Source organism: Myotis brandtii, unplaced genomic scaffold (genome assembly GCF_000412655.1).
Source record: "Myotis brandtii unplaced genomic scaffold, ASM41265v1 scaffold215, whole genome shotgun sequence".
In the NCBI taxonomy this organism is placed as follows: domain Eukaryota; kingdom Metazoa; phylum Chordata; class Mammalia; order Chiroptera; family Vespertilionidae; genus Myotis; species Myotis brandtii.
Window position 1 is genome coordinate 3,343,758 of NW_005358043.1, and position 16,543 is coordinate 3,360,300.

General features: G+C 41.5%; 1 protein-coding gene across 5 annotated transcripts in view; it reads left to right on the forward strand.

Annotated features, from left to right (window-relative positions):
* PIP4K2A (phosphatidylinositol-5-phosphate 4-kinase, type II, alpha) overlaps positions 1-16,543 on the forward strand; it is a 158,228-nt gene that overhangs the window by 128,938 nt on the left and 12,747 nt on the right. For all 5 annotated transcript variants that reach the window (XM_005865875.2, XM_014539363.1, XM_014539361.1 and 2 more), the window contains exons 6-7: positions 1,138-1,176; positions 16,090-16,203. In XM_005865875.2, the coding sequence (XP_005865937.1) occupies positions 1,138-1,176; positions 16,090-16,203 (153 nt within the window). The remainder of the gene's footprint in view (positions 1-1,137; positions 1,177-16,089; positions 16,204-16,543) is intronic.

A 16,543-nucleotide genomic window follows, 5' to 3' on the forward strand; every position in this document is an offset into this window, starting at 1 on the left:
TCTAGAAGCTACTTTAATTCCCCCCCCCCCCCAGTCACATGTAAGTTCTGTAATAATTGGCTAATGCCAGTATTCCAGGGCAATACGTGGCTGTGTAGGAAGGAGGTAGTCAGGTCAACGCATCGCTCCCTGACCCGTGTAGTTCGGGTGTCCAGTGCTGAGGGGAGGGAGAGAGGGAATTGGTCTGTGATCCTTCTCCAGCCATTTATCTGGTGAACGCCCAGCATTACTGTGTGAGGCACCGCAGTGGTCACTGGGGAGCACAAAGCATAAGCAGTTCTTGTACTGACATAGTTAGGAATTCACTGGCCATTTGTTTCCCAACTTTTCTTTCACTTTAAAATCTTCCACGAACAAAGGAAAATTTCTGTGCTGGAACTCCACCCCAATGCCCCCTGAGAGCATCTGAGATGGACTCGGTCGTCGGAGACCACCCCGAGCCCTGAGGCATCGTTTTGGAAAGCAGTGCAGTCGAGGGGAAATCGCTGAGATCAAGCACTGTGTTTTCTCCCTCTTTATAGCTCTGTGCTCACCCCTGGCCCCTGGCCCAGAAGGGGTGCCTGTAAATGTGTTGTGATGGGATCTCCAAGGGAACGGGGGACAGAAAGCACCACGGGGGTCCCACTCACAGTAACTGAGGAGAACGTGATCATCAGTAACTAAAACGGGAGCGAGGCAGTCAGAGGGCGAGGAAGGGCCGCATCTGGAAGACATGATGTGGGATAAGAGGCATTTGATGCCCCAGTGGTCACTGCGGCCAGCAGGTGGCCTGCTTCACCTTTGAATATCATAACACCAACCATTTCTGGCCATTGATGCAAAAAGGAGAGTGTGGTTCTGATCCAGTGTGTAGTAAGTGACCGTCCCAGTGATGGCCTGATGTCCAGCAGGGAGGCAAGGAGCAGGGAGAAGGCAGCACAGGTGACGTGACAGGGAGAGGCTCGGAGGGAGTGGACAGGAACGCCTGCAGACCAAGCAGAGTAGTGACCAGGAGGGGACAGAGCTCACGCAGGACGAGCTCCAAAGCAGAGCTGGTGCCCATTTATAGTCGTGCTCTGCCCTGGAACGTTTGCACATTTTAAGCATGAAATGCAGGGCCTCTCACGTGCAAGCTTTTATTATTTCTTTGTGTTTCAGGGCTCTACAGTGGCTAGAGAAGCTAGTGACAAAGAAAAGGTAAGTGCCTGACATACCCCTCACCATGATCCTATGGGCATGCTCGAGCAGCACCTCTTATTTCATCCTTCCTTCTGACTCCCGCTGCTGCGATTTCTCCTGTGTGCACCAGAGAAGCACATTTTTGAACTGGAGTGTTTCACTTCACCTCTCTTCCTCAGAGCAGCTGTCCATACCTCCTGGCTGAATAATGAGGTGGTTATTGGTTTAAGTGCAGTTGGAAGAAACAGTTCACTGCAATGTGGTCTTGAAAACGCAGGCGCCTGCGCAGTAACTTATGACCAACACTGGCAGGTACAGCGCAGCAGCAGGGCCCTAACCCTACACTTGACCACTAACTAGCCAGGTGCGACCTAGCGAGTTTCTCTGCCTCTGTGCGCCCCCGTTTCTCACCTGTACAATGTTGACTTGCATGAGCTTTACACTCTTTTCCAACTATAAAATGTTAAGATTTGATTCGAGTATTTTTTACTTAAAGAATTAGGCAGGAGACTTTGTCTTTTTATGTCCTGAGTCACTGGACAGTAGGAAATTTAAACCACATTTAGTTTATTATGCAAGATTATAGACAGATTCAGCATCAGTCAATTTGATTAAGAATTTGGGAAGTGCTTTGACTGAAATTGGCATTGCTTATATGATAGGCATCTCTATACTCTCAGTCATTATTCCTCACCTTGAGAAGTCTCTTTTTTTTTTAATAAACCATCTGAAAGCTGGGGCTCAGGTTTTTGTTTTTGTTTTTGAAATTAAATTCTTTCAGGATGATATAATTCAGTTCTGGTTTGAGTTTTATGGATCTGGAAATCTAGTTCATTTAGAAGGGTTTGTGAATGTCTCTATGGTTACTATCCTAGCTTCAGGGGCTAAAATAATGAACCATGCAGATACATCTAGCAGGAGATACCGACATTAATAGGAAGTAACAGTGTCATGTGATAAGTATTTCCATAGGAAGGAATCACGCAGCAAGAGCGCTTGACTCCAGCTTGGAGGCTTTCTGGAGGAGGTGGCATGTGGAAACTTGAAGGACAAGTAGGAATTAGCCAGGGGAAAGGCCATCAGAGCAGCATGTGCATGAGCACAGAGGGGGTGTGCTTGGTGCTTTAGCTGGAGGGTGAGATGGAGCCAGGAAGCTGGACCAGTGGAGAGGCTGTTGAAATAACCCAGATGAGATATTGACCTGGGCTAGGACACTGGAATATGACAGATTTCAGAGTGATTTAGGAAAAGAACCCACAGAACCCAGAGATTGAATGTGGGAGGTGAATGGTTCCAGGGAGCGTGTGTGGAGGGAGGGCGGGATTGAGGGTGACTCCCAAGTGTCTGGTTTGGATAGTTGGGTGTTGAATTCACCGTCGGAGAGGGAGCAGAGTGGAAGGAGTAGTTTGAGAGGTCATGTGGCATCAGAACAGAGGTGCCCAATAGGCAGTAGAGGCTCCTGAGAGTTTTGACTGGAAGAAATGGCCTGGGAAACCTCATGGGAGGGATGATCAGCAAAGACAGGGAAGTCGATGAGGCCACTCAGGACGAGTGTAAGGAGCAGGAGGAGAAGCGTGTCTGGAGCCAGCTCAGAGGGACGTCATCATTTATGGCTGACGGATACTAGTCAAGGAAGAGAGACTTGCAAAAGATCAGCCAAAGACATAGGAGATGACCCAGGAAAGACTGGATCATTTTCCGAGTATTTATTAAGCATCTGTAATGAGCAAGCATTTTGCCAAGCATTATGAGAAGTGCCTCAGTGAAAAATGCCCCCACTCTCATGAAATTTGCACTCTAATATTGTCCCAGAAACCAGAGGGAGAGAACTTTCCCAGTATCGGATGCTTCTGCAAGGTTAGGTAGGATGAGGACTGAGTAATTTATTATCCATTGGACTTGTCAACAGGGAACTCACTGGCAACCTTCCTTGTCAGTGACAATGGGTGGGTGTAGCAGAAGCCAGATAGCAGTGGGTTAAGAAGAGAGAAGAGAAAAATGAAATGGTAGGTCCTTCTTTGACCACTTATATGTTTATTGTACACGAGTGAATATATTTTTACACTTCTAACCTCCAAGTAAGTCACTCTGAAGGCACCGGCTTTGGCCAAAGAAGCAGAAACAGTGGACTGTCAACTTCCATGTTGCTATGACTAAACATTTCTTCCAGGTGTCAAAGAACTCAAGTAGGTATTTAAGTTTTAGTCCATGAGAAACTCAGGGGTTTCATATGATTGGGGTTTTCTCCTAGGAGCAAATAGCTGGACTATTTAAAGAGCCACCCAGATTTTTCAGCATCATAGCATGAAGCCAGCCCCTGAGTAAGAACTGTGGATGTGATGGCATCCAGCATTCCTTGTTGGTTGCTGTTTTCACTTCGTTCCCAAGTCCCTTGAGACTGCTGCTTGGCAGCCTTTTTCCTCTGTTTGCATCATATGGATGTCTTGCAGACGCATCACCAAGGACTTGGTCTGCTTTGACAATAACCAATGCTGAGAAAGACAGTTACAGCTCATGGAATGGCTGTTGCTGAAGCCTAAGTTATAAAGCAAGGACCTGCGTGAAGGAAAGCCACAGTATTTGATGTCCTCATAGCTGTAATATTTCGTCAGGAGCAGAACTTTCATTTACCTGTCTTTCCCTCCACGCCCAAATACTGTGGCCCAACCTGTGGGACCCCATACTTTCCAGAAACCCATGGCGTTCACCACAATTCCGCTGCCCGCCTCATCAAAAATCTTTAGTGAGGTTGGCATAGGTTTCTGTGAAAAAACGTGAGGATATATGACTTCTTTAAGAGAAACCCTTTTCTGAGAATTACGTAGGGTGCTTTTATCCTCTTTGTAATATGTGCCAATTATTCCTCAAAACATCTCTTTGGAGGTGGGTTTGGAAAGGCAGAGACAGGAGGGGCCTTGAGTGATCAGAGACCAGTCCTCCCCCCTCCCACCTGGGACAGATTGGAGAGGGAAAATTGAGCTCCCATGCTGTTTCACACAATTAGTGGTAGAGGAGAAACTTTATCTTAATCTTGGGCTTATTTTTTTAAATGTTAATCTTAATATATTGGGAAGTATAAAGGTAAGTAATAATAACTGACATCTGTTAAGTGCATTCCAAGTGCCAAACACTTTTAATTTTTACATGAATTTGGTTATGTGATCCTTTCAACCACCTTGTGAGGTGGGTGCTATTATTACTTCCTTTGCATAAATGAAGTTATTTATCTGGTTGAGTGACTTGTCCAAGGTCCCACAGTTACGATGTGACAGAGCCGGGGTTCCAGCCCAGAGCGCACCTTTCTAACTGCTACATGTGCTACTCTAAATGTCTGGGAGTTCTCTCTCCTTTTTTTAAAGAACATATTATCAAAAATGCATATGAACCCAGCCAGCATGGCATATGCCCGGGTTGCGGGCTCGATCCCCAGTGTGAGGTGCGCAGGAGGCAGCCGATCAATGATTCTCATCATTGGTGTTTCTATGTCTCCCTCTCCCTTCCTCTCTGAAATCAATATATCTATATATATCTATATCTATATATATATATATACACACACACACACACACACACACACATATGAATCCTATAAATCATGAAGATGAAGAAGGAAACATTCACTACACTGGCAAAAACATTATTTTGGAGTTAAATATGGTACGAAAGCAGTTCATCTGAGTCTTGATTTAAAAATAAAAAAAGTAGTGAAATAAATTATTTGGTTTTATACCTATATATATATATATATATATACACACACACACACACACACACACATATGAATCCTATAAATCATGAAGATGAAGAAGGAAACATTCACTACACTGGCAAAAACATTATTTTGGAGTTAAATATGGTACGAAAGCAGTTCATCTGAGTCTTGATTTAAAAATAAAAAAAGTAGTGAAATAAATTATTTGGTTTTATACTGTGTTGGCAAAACAGCCCATTCCTATTTCCTCCATTTGTGGAAAGCAGGCATTTTTGTAGCTACATCCCATGTCACTGTAGCTTACACTGTGTACACAGTCACCTGAGGAAGAATTGTGCTTTACTTTCTGGGCTTAGAATTCATGAAAGCTCTTCTTCCAGAAGAAGAGGTGCCCCAAACTACCCCCTGTCCTAAGTTATAAGTGCTCCCTGGGAAGGGGCAAGAGATAATCTCTTGAAGATATGGAATGTAAGAGTAATTAAAATTGGTAATTGATGGAGGAGAGTGTGCCCGAAATAGGAGATGAGGTCTCTTGGAGATGGCAGCCACAATGAGGTAACATTGACTCAACTATAATACACAAAAACAAATGTATTAATGGAGCTGAACTCATAAACCCATTGGGTTTTTAAGTCCCCCCAAAATTTCTGCACTTATTTTTTGCACCAATGATCAGGTTTTCTCTCCATGATCAGTTAATATTTTTCACTTGTCCAGAAAGCATGCTATTTTTTGTCTTCACAAATAAAACTATAAATGTCATCACTGTTACCTTAGTTAGAAATATTTGGAAGATGGCTAAAAAATATTTGTTTTCTACATGAAACCAAATGATTTGTACGAATATTATTTCCATTGCTCTCACTGTGTAACCACGTTCTCTACAAAATGATTATCCTGGTGTAGAGAACAATTTTCATAGAGAATCTCCATCAGCATCGCTTAACTCATAATCTGGTTCTTTGTTTTTCTTCATTTGACTCATTGTAACTGCTTTAATTCCCCATACTTTTAACTTGGTGACAAGTTTTAAAACTGTCATTTCAAATATTTAGTGATATAGTGCAGACAAGCCCCTTCCCTTCGATTTCAGCTTGACATGTAATTAGTGTGATTTGCATTAGCATAATAATGAAGGTGAAATTGAAGGAAATAAAGAAGTTATATTCCAACAAAAAATGGGATCACTTTCATGGCAACAAGTATCAGAACATGCAAGTACAGATGTCTTGAATTAAAAAAAAAAAGAGAGAGAGAGAACGGTGCTTTTCTTTTTTTTTAAACCGTTTTCAAATTCTGACAGCTGCTATGACTTGTTTTATTCTTTAATTCTTTCCTTTCTAATGGAAGGGCATCTTCCATTCATGGCTCCAGCAGTTTAGCCTCCTCTAAATGAGACAGAGAAATGCGAATCTCCCTGGTGGTCGATCTTTTCACAGCTGCGCTGCAATTCCAGTGTGACATCAAATTAGTAATTATAGCTGAGCGAACTGCTTTTTACCAAATGACAGCCTTCGCATGCTGCCAGCAAGCAAGCTACTCAGCAGGGAATCCGGGGAAGTAAAAGAAAACATAACTGGACTCACTTGATTTCTGAGGGATTTGACCTGACTCTTTAAAAAGCCCACGTTCTCGAGAACGCGAGTCCTGGGGATTGACACAAATATGCATTTTGTTCATCGTTCTGCACAGTTCTTCTCAAAACTCATGTCTGATTTTATTAGGTAAAGGCAAGGCTGTGTAGTGGAGTCAGAGGGTCCCAATCAGAAGATTCCTTTTAACATATAACCTTCTCCCTGGAACCCATTTGAAAGAAAACAGCTGCCCTGCAATTGGCATTTGTATAACTATATTGGCAATAATCATTGTTGACACTTTGATAATGGGCTACAACAAGCCGCCTTGTCGATTCTTAGGCATTGTGAATTGCACTGGCAATTAAGTGACTGTCACCCTCGCTGACATTTTACCTACTACTGACTGAAGGTTCAGGAGAATTAATTGTTAATACCCTTACATCGAAAAATGCTTTCCTAAAGCAGTTCTCAGCATTTCTTTTGTGATTTTTAAATTGTAACACATTATAATTAATTACTACCTCTATCTGGTTCTTCAGGCTGCAGTTAAAAGTAACCTAAGGACATGGCCGGCTCGGAGCCTGTGGCACAAAAGCACAGCCGCCTGTCCCTCTGGGAGTGTTTCTTCGGCTGTCAGTTAAAAGTGCTTCCTTTCCCCCTGTTTGCGGATGGTCATTTAAAGGGGGATTGCCAAGGTTTTTAGGCCTGACCCAGTGGATGCTTTAGCCTTCTGTAAAATTTCTTTTCTTCCAAAGTAGAAGTGAATCGCTTCTGCTTGCCAGGCGCTGTGAGGAACACCTCCCCAACACCCACAGTGCAGGGGAAAGCTCCCCTCAGAGCAGAAGCAGGGCCTGTTCCTCAGGCCTCACATTAAAGGCAGCGCTGGTACCACCTGCCCTGTGGCCCAGAGATGCTTTATGAAAAGGGGCTTTGGGAGAAAGACCCCAAACATAGTGTTAGGGACACTGAGTCCCCGGCCCTGCTCTGCCATTAATGGAAGTTTGGGGTTTGGGGATAAATCATTTGACTTTGTCCTCACTTGTAAAATTAAAAAGGATTTGATCGTATCATTGGTCCTCATACTTTCGTGTTTATAAGGCTCTCTGGTTTCAAATGAAACGATCCCCTCCTCCCGAGGTGCGCTTCAGCTGCAGACTGGACTTGGAGAAGTCCTGGAGTTGGCAGCCACCAAAACCCTGTCTGTTTTAGGTATAGGCCAAGGCGATTGCTGTTATTAATGGAAAAAATGTTCTGAACCATCATACTGTGTCAGCAGATGTCTGAGCAAGCCTTCTGAGCCCTATGATGTAAACCATAGGGTTATTCTGGGAGTTTTTAAAACTCAATGCATTTGGAATTTCTCCCAACTGGAAAGAGAGTGTGTGAAAAAGAAAGATCACATGCACACGACTGGTGAGCATCTTCCTGATGACAGCGATAAACCCCTCAAGCCAGTCTGTATAAAATCTCAATTGCCTTAGATTAATTTTTTTACTTGAATGAACTCAACTTAGAGATCCCAAGCACACATGGAGCAGTGCTGTTAGATGTGAGATTTTTTTTTTTAAGCTGACAACTCTTATCCCGGTAGTTCCAGAAAGACTTGGAGTAGAGAGAAGACTTCCAAAATTTAGTGCGTTGCCTGAATTTAAGCCACGCTGCTGCAGATGTATAATTGTTGAACTAATAAAATTATGATGTTCGCTGGATTAGTGTTAAACTAGAAACTATAGGACTTAGCAAACTTAAGTTTTCAGATTCTAAGATTTTTTAGATTATCACTATCGATGTCCATGCAATAGAATCTTCCGATCAGATTGTAACAATCTATTTTGTGAATTTTGTATGCAGCTTAACTGTTTTAGCACAGCCTGTGGAGGAAAACCAAACTGCCACCTTTGACATGGCCACTTAAAGAACCATTATGTTCTGAAAAGTATGACAATATTAGAAGAGGAATCAATTATCACTTTTTTAATGTTAGTTTGAAAATTTTAGGGGCAATAAATAACCAGCAGCTGTGTTCTGCCTGCCTTAACAGTTCCAAATTGCAAAATTAGGATAGGGCTCGCCCAGTTTTGTGCTTCTTAAGTGTAGCACTGTTTCACAAGTATGTTGAGGTATTTTCACAAGTATGTTGAGGTATGTTCTCTTTCTATATTTACATATAAACAAACACATTCAAAATAAGAACTCATATTCAGGTGCTAGTCACAAATGTACACGTTCTCATTGTGGAAATTATAAGTTATCATTGAACTGTTGGATCATTTCCCAAGCCATGAACTTGTATAGACCATTCTGCTGTCATTGTTAAGGGAGGTTGTTATATGTGCCTTTGTGAGAAAACACCTGTTACCCCTACTATTTCTGTATGTATTTTTACCTATGTTTCACAAATTTGCCTTTTCATCTATCAAATTTGTGGCTTGGATATTTTTGAGAAGCAGAACTGATTTTATTATAAATCTCTAACATCTCTTATTACCCCAGAATTGGTACCACGTATATTCAATCAAATCATCGTTATCCCCGCTCCAGTGTCAGGATTACCTAGAATTCTCTCCCCTACAGGAATATTTCCGGAGTGTATTTTCAGCCCCACAGACTTTTATGAAGTTTTTTTGGCAAGCGTGGTGAAAAGGGATTTAGTCTTTTTTGCAAGTTTATTTTCATTTAGGTAAGCTTGTAGCAACAAGTAAATCAGTTCCTAACATGAGACAGTAATTAGTACATATTTTTTATGTTGTGTATTCAGTTCCAAGTGTCACAACACGACCCATCAAAGGGACACCAGGCAGCAATCTTTGACATCAAGGCTTACAATTAGACTTCTTTTAAATGGGTTGCCAAATGAGCACATCGAACAAAAATTCGTTTCTTTCTGAAATACAAGTCCTTTAATCACAGGGTACTATGCTGTGTATTATCCTTTGCATTGAAACCTTCTGGTACCAAAATCCTGTTTGTGTTAAACACTCAAGTGTGACAGGAGTACAGTTTATCTTCCTGCTAAGGTTTCCATCCATGCTAAAAAAAAAAAACTTGGTTCTGTAGGCTCTAGATTTCGGCTCTGTGCACTTCAAATACATGCCCCCCCCCCCATTGTTAATGGCCATTTAAAATGCAATATTTTTTGTATAATTTAATGTAATTAAATTTAATGTAATTAAATTTAATGTAATTGTAGAATGATGATAAAAATTCAGTCTCATTTTAGTTTGAATTCTGTGTATTTAAAGTTATGTTTTTGAATGTGAATACAGGTTTCAGATATCTGTGATTTTTTAAAAAAATGTTTGAGTCATCTAAAAGTTAATTAGATTTTAACATCTCAGTAAAATAAAATTTCTGTATAATTTCTGGCTTTACTAACTTTTAAAATATCCAATATTACTAAACTTTGTGAATATGACAGTATTCAGACATCAACACACAGGACCTAATGAAATAAGTAAGCAAACAGATTAATTTCCATTTGAAACAAATAGAAAATGTAAATCCTTTTGATAAGCATTTATTTTGTGTGTGTGTGGTTTGTTTTCAGAGAATCTGCAAAATTTTCAGTGATTTGGAATTTAAAGTGGTTGTTAAAAGTGCTAAATATTTTTATATTAGAAGGGAGATTCCAGTGCCTTGTTCTTATCTCCTCTCCACCTTTCTTTTGGGAAGAGTGGAGCTCCGTGCCTCCATGGCCTCCTGGAATCCGCAGCTGCTCTCCGCCTTCACTCCTGGGTCTTTGTCTGCTGAGCTGGCCACAGAAGCACATGTTCATTTCTAAAAATTAGAGCTCTAAACTTTGTAGCTGTTAGTTGTGCATATTTCTGTTTTATCTTAAATCCTGGCCAAATCTGTCCTTTAAGATCATTTAGATCTTTTGTTGAGCACGGGGGAATAAGTAGCTATTTATATTCGGAAGCATTTATACATTTAAAATATTATCTTCAGACGTTGGGTATCTTCAAGCTCTGATGCAGTTGTGTAAATCTTGACTCTGTCGTCATCAATGTTCATTCATGTCTTAGTGACATATAAGTCATTTTGACCATGACCAATATTGTTACATAATGTGCTTCCTTCTATTGAAGAATATAGACTTGCTGAGGAACAGCCAATAATACTGTGTTTTCAAAGAAACCAAAAACTTTTCACCCAATAATGTAGTTACAGAAAGGGAGAAACCTGTTATACTGAAACAGTTTTCTTTTTACCCCTCCTAGCAAGTTATGTTCCCAGTGAGTTTATTACACTATAGTACTTTGGTTAATGTTTTCTGGCTACAAGATTTCAGTTAGTGAATGTTTGCTTTAGGTCAGCAAAATAGCATTCACTAAATTACCCACTCTTATGATGTACTCACTGAGGAAAACTAACCCATGGAAAATTAAGGTAAGACAAAAGTCAGCAAATTTCTGTCTTTGGCCATATATTTAAAAGTACTAAATTTTATTCCATATTATTAAATAGAAATTTAGATGTTTTATTACTCTAAGAAGTTAATTTACCCACTTTTTATTATTATATAGCAACATTTTACTCTCATTAGACTTCTAATGAGGGCATTTTCAGTGAGGTTTTCTGATTTGGAGGCTTTTGCAGTGGATCACAGAGGTTTCTCTAGCCAGGACAGTTCACACTGAGGTTCAGAGAGCAAGGATGGAGCAGCGCGGTAGGCGATCAGAGCCTCTGGCCAGTGTCGCCTTTAATGCACCTAATGTACCTCTATGTTCCCATGTCTGATGCAGGGAAATGAAATAATAACCTTGCACTTGTGTGTGGCAGGTTTGTGTGCAGCAAGGGAAGAAAGTATCTTCAAAATGTAAAGACAATATGTAGAAAATTCATGTGAGACGTTTGTGACTAACAATAAAACCTGAAAACAAAGGAAATGGTAAATATGGTCTAGGTTACTGGTATCCCAAGTTTAAAGAGCTTATTTCTTTAAAAAAGCAGGAAGGATAAAAAAGGATAAGTCTATTCTTCACTAGTAAGAAGCACACTATTGTAACTATATTGGTTATGGCTTATGTGTAACTAAGACAGGAGCTAATATAGAGCGAGTTCTTATTGCCAAGCACTGTATGTTTTGTTTCATTTAGTTCATACACTAGCCCTATTAGGTAGGTATTATTAACTTCCCATTATATAGATAAGGAAACTGAGGTTTGGGCACATTAAGCAGCTGGTTCAGTATATCACTAGTTCCATATGCCAACATGTTTTGTTTGTTTTTTTCAATCTTGCTCTGGATTTAGCACTGATGAGCCTAACTCTAGATACTGCAAGCCGCACTTGGGAACATGACCAGCAAATAGCAAGAATAACCCTCCATGTGGCAGGCACTGCCCTAAGCTTTTTACATATATGAACTTGTGTAATCCTCACAGCAGTGCTGATTGCTAATTCCCAATTAAAGATGAGGCACCTGAGAGGTTAAGTAAGTTGTTCAAACTCACACAGCTAATAACTGGAGGAGCTGAGATATAACCCAGGTGGCTGATCTAGTCTGTGCTCATAACCTCAGGCTTCAGTCCATGTCCGAAGTAGAAACCTGGACCGTGGTCTGGCATCACCCAGCAGGAAAGTGTGAGGGATATTCATCTGCTAACGTTACCCAAACAGTGGGAGCAGGATAGCTAAGTGGCAGGAGGAACGGTGTCTCTCTGCTTATGCTTGTAGCTGTGTTTGTGCATTTTCACGTCACATTGATAGAGATGGATGCCATTTGAGGCCCACCCGACCCCAGTGGAATGACCTCATGCAAAAGGGAGAGTCACTTTGCCTCGTGAACCTTGGGCTGTGCTGAACTCCACAGCCTCATTCTGCCAGCCAGGCCTGGGAGCAGCTACCAGGGCCCCAGGCGTAGCTGCAGCCCAGGGCTGCCGAGGTGGCACAGCAGGTCCCGCCATGCCTCGTCCTCCTTGGCATGTGCCGTGCACGGTACTCCGCAAGTCCCCCCTCACACTTGGAGGCTCCCAGTCTACATGGAACTGGCAGAAGAACTTAATTCAGAGTGAATACTAGTAAATAAAGACTTAACCTGCTATTACTTTAGAAAGGTTGCTGACTGCTGGCTGGACGCCAGCCTTGGGGAGTCCACAGTTAAGAAGTGTTTCTGACCTGATGTCTTTAGCTCCAGTGCTTTCTTCCACCTTCCGGCTGGCTCTGCTTTGAACTAGAAAGAGTATGAAAGACGCCCATTAAATAACCAGACCCAGTGACTTTGAGGCTTTCAAAACACTCCTAAGTGCAAATAATGCGGTGCTGCAAAGCAAAGGGCAGACGCCAGGGCTGCCCACAGTGGTTTCTGGGCTGCTTTGCAGGCATCGCCTTTGCCACCTTGGTGGGCAGTGTGACACCGAAGATTTAAGTCTATTAATTCACAGCATAATAATTATCATCTCTTTTTGTAAATGGTGTGTGTTTAGAGTTTTTAATATAAATGTTGCTCACTATCAGAGCTTGAAATTTTTGAAAAGGTAAGCAGTAAGGTTTTCTTTTATCTGTGTCATCTAGTTCTTAGTAGAAAAGAATGGCTGATTTAAAGTTCTTTTTAAAAGAAAATGTATGCACTATCAATCTTTAATACCAGTTTTGTTTTGTTTTGTTTTGTTTTGGGGTTTTTTATTGATTTTAGAGAGAGGATGGTGAAGAGGGAGAGAGAAACATCAATGTAAGAGAGAAACATCGATCAGTTGCCTCCCACACCTGCCCTAACTGGAGATTGAACCTGAAACCGGGGTATGTGCCCTGACCGGGAATAGTGTGCAGGACAGCGCTCCAACCAACTGAGTCACATTGGCCAGGGCAATACCAGTTTTAAATCCATACAATTTATTGAATGCTTATAGAGATGGTGATGACGCTGATGGTGGTAATAAGTGCCACTCACTATTTACATTTGTCACTCGGGTTTTGGTTGAATTTTCAGAACAACTCCACTTTAGCCCAGTGACTAAGCGTCAGACAGCCTGGGTCCCCATCTCAGCATACCTGGCTGACCAGGCTCACCTCTGGGCTGTGAGACCTTGTTAAGTTGCGTCATCTATCTAAGCTCAGCTTCCTCGTCTTGTACAATGAGTTTCAGAATGATAGTTAAGGTGGTTGCAGAGAGTAAATGAGATGAAGCACCTTAAGTAAACTGAGGCATGTTAGGTGCTCATTAGCACGGGCCTAAGGTTGCTGCTGTTGCTGCTGCTGCTGCTGCTGCTGTCCCCATTCTGCATATAGGGCAACTGTCTAAAGAAGATCCAGAAACCCAGCCCTGGTTCCTGGCAAGTAAGGGGTGGAACCAGGATTGGAACCTCAGGATTTAGGTCTCCAAATCCCTGGTGCTGCTAAGTGCTCTGTCATCCCACAGACACATGGGCTGGGTGTTTTTAGGCCAGTGTTGGATTCTGAGGACCTACCTTTGCCTCTTGAGCCTTTCAATCATATCAGCCCTTACGTCCTTCCATCAGTCTGGTTGCCCTTTTTAAACTTGATCCAATGAAGTACGTCCGTAGTGCCACAAGTTCACTTAGCAGGATGGTCCTGGGCATCCAGAGTTTGGCCTTGCTGGTCACAGGAGGCCATGCTGCTGGGGTGAAGCTGGGATGCGTTACCTGCATGAATGCGCCTGCTATTGCAGCACCTACCGAGGTGCCGTGTATTGCCTTCGGTTTCTCTCTCATACAACAAAGGCCCTCTCCCCTTCTTTGTTACACATATAAAATGAGTTGTGGAGTTAAGGCAGGTATCTGATGTTTAACGTCTACTTGGAGAATCACAATCATTCTCCATCTCAGTTTTTGTGCCTCACTCTGTCTTCAACCCCTTTTCCTAAGGCCCTTCCAGTTTTGTATTTGTGGCAGACCTCACTGCCCCCTGAATGAGCTTGTTAAACTTTGGATCCTGCATTTTTCTTCGTGGTGTAACTTCATTGTGTTTATAGTTCTAATGGAAGAAGAACGAAGGATCCAACGTGATAGCATCAAACATTTAACATGAATGTGCTCTCTTTGAGTTTAGGGTTTTCTTTTACATTTATTACTTTATTTCTTAATTCTTAATGACGAATTTAGGGGATTTAGCCCCTCTCGTGTTTTTGTGGAGAATGGTGCTGTGTTTTCATTTCCTTGAGACTCTGTGTCTCGCCAGAAAAGTATTTGCAAGTCTCCGCCCCACTCTCCCCATTTCCCTGTACATTTTATGTACTTATGCTGCCCAGTCTTCAGCCCACTTGCTTTAGTGCCTTTAGACTAGAAATGTTGACCTGCTCATCTTTGCATTCTTATACATGACAGTCGTTCAGTAACCGCTTATTGAATTGGATCTTTGGATTTCTGAGCTTTGCTATACCTGTTTTGTAAGAGTAATTATTTTGGCAGTAGCTATATCAAATTCAAAATCGCAAAACTGTTCAAATTTTCTCAACGTTAGCAAAACTACCAATTTGGATTTACACACTATATGTGCATATATGTGTGTGTACACATAGATGTGAGTAGTTTACACACGCGTGTATACCTTATAAAATATGGGGGACTTAAGCAGAGCAGGCGTTTGAAAGATGGTAGTAATGCCCAGTGAGTTTTCTTTTATTGTTCTGAATAAGGGGGGTGAAGGGATGGGGACCAGAAAGGAGAATATGTTCTTTTCTTGGATTTTTTTTCATATAGTTCACACTTATGGAAAAGAGAACCATTCAGGCATTCATTAGTATATTAAAGAATATATTATGTTGGATTCATTTCAACTGGAAGTAAGCTAGGTTAGCTAAAAAGGAGTGGGGAGGAGTTTTGAATGGTCTTAAACTCTCACAAAATGCAGGTTGCACAAGTTAAATAGAATTATCCACACTATTTTACATTTATATGCCTGTAGTATCCTATAGCACAAGCTAGCATTTTCTTCCTGCTTGTGACCCATGTTTTGATAGCTGCCATTATTTTGTGTTGTATAACCTAAGTCCAGTTTAGTTGCCAGCTCACCACCCTCTTGTTTATTTGTAAAGAGTAGAACTTCATATCTGAATGTTTTATGCTAAAATAATACATTTTTCTTTGACATTGTACAAATGAAAACAGAATTTCCTTCTACATGGGAGTAGGCAGGCTTGGGAGGGCAGATGGCTAATCTCTGGCTGCATATTTTCCCCAACTCAAAAATTAGATACGATTATGGATGGTGTTTTTCTGAGACAAGATAACATGTTATTTGTAACCTGACCCCAGCTAAGGCTACCCAGAAAGTGTGGGGGATGTACAGTTGGGTTGTACCAGTAAGAAAATTGAGGGTTCCTGACAATTCCAAGAATACAAATTCTATACTTAGAAGACTTCCTGTAAGAAAGTGAATCTAAGAAAGCAGTCAGGTTCATTCCTAAGAAAACCGTGAGATCTGTTACAAAAGCTTTATAATATGGTGTATATCTCACCCTCCATTCCTAGTGGGAATGCTTCCAGCAGCCACAGCTCACTAGTGCCCCCTTGCGGTACACAAGCCACCTCACATTTGTGCCTTGGGTAAGACCCCTGTAGTAACAGGGCACACTCTATTTCCAGGGGCAGAAACTTAACCTCCAGGATTAGAAGGTGTAGGTGTTCTCTAGAATAGATTTCACTCAAGCTTCTTTCTCATTCTTTTGTTCATTTGTTTTAGGCCAAAGAACTGCCAACTTTAAAGGATAATGATTTCATTAATGAGGGCCAAAAGATTTATATTGATGACGACAACAAAAAGGTGTTCCTGGAGAAACTGAAAAAGGATGTTGAGGTAAGGAAAATCAATATAGTGGACAGTCCCATTGTCTACATGTCAACATTGTTGGGTTTTTAGGAGCTTTTTAAACCATCTATCTAAATCCACAACCAAGGCAAAAATATATATTGTACATTATCAAAATCAGATATAAACAAGTTTATTTTATATGTGATATGGTTTGAAAAGAAGTGTGCTGGTTCAGCAACTCCCTCTTTTAGGTGACAAACAAAAGAAAGTACCTGCTGTCTTCTGCTGATATCTCCACCCTCTGGTTCCCATGCTCTTTGTTGGTGGGGATGGCCTGTGTGGGTGGGGGTAGTCTGTGTTGGTGGGGGTAGCCTGTGTTGGTGGC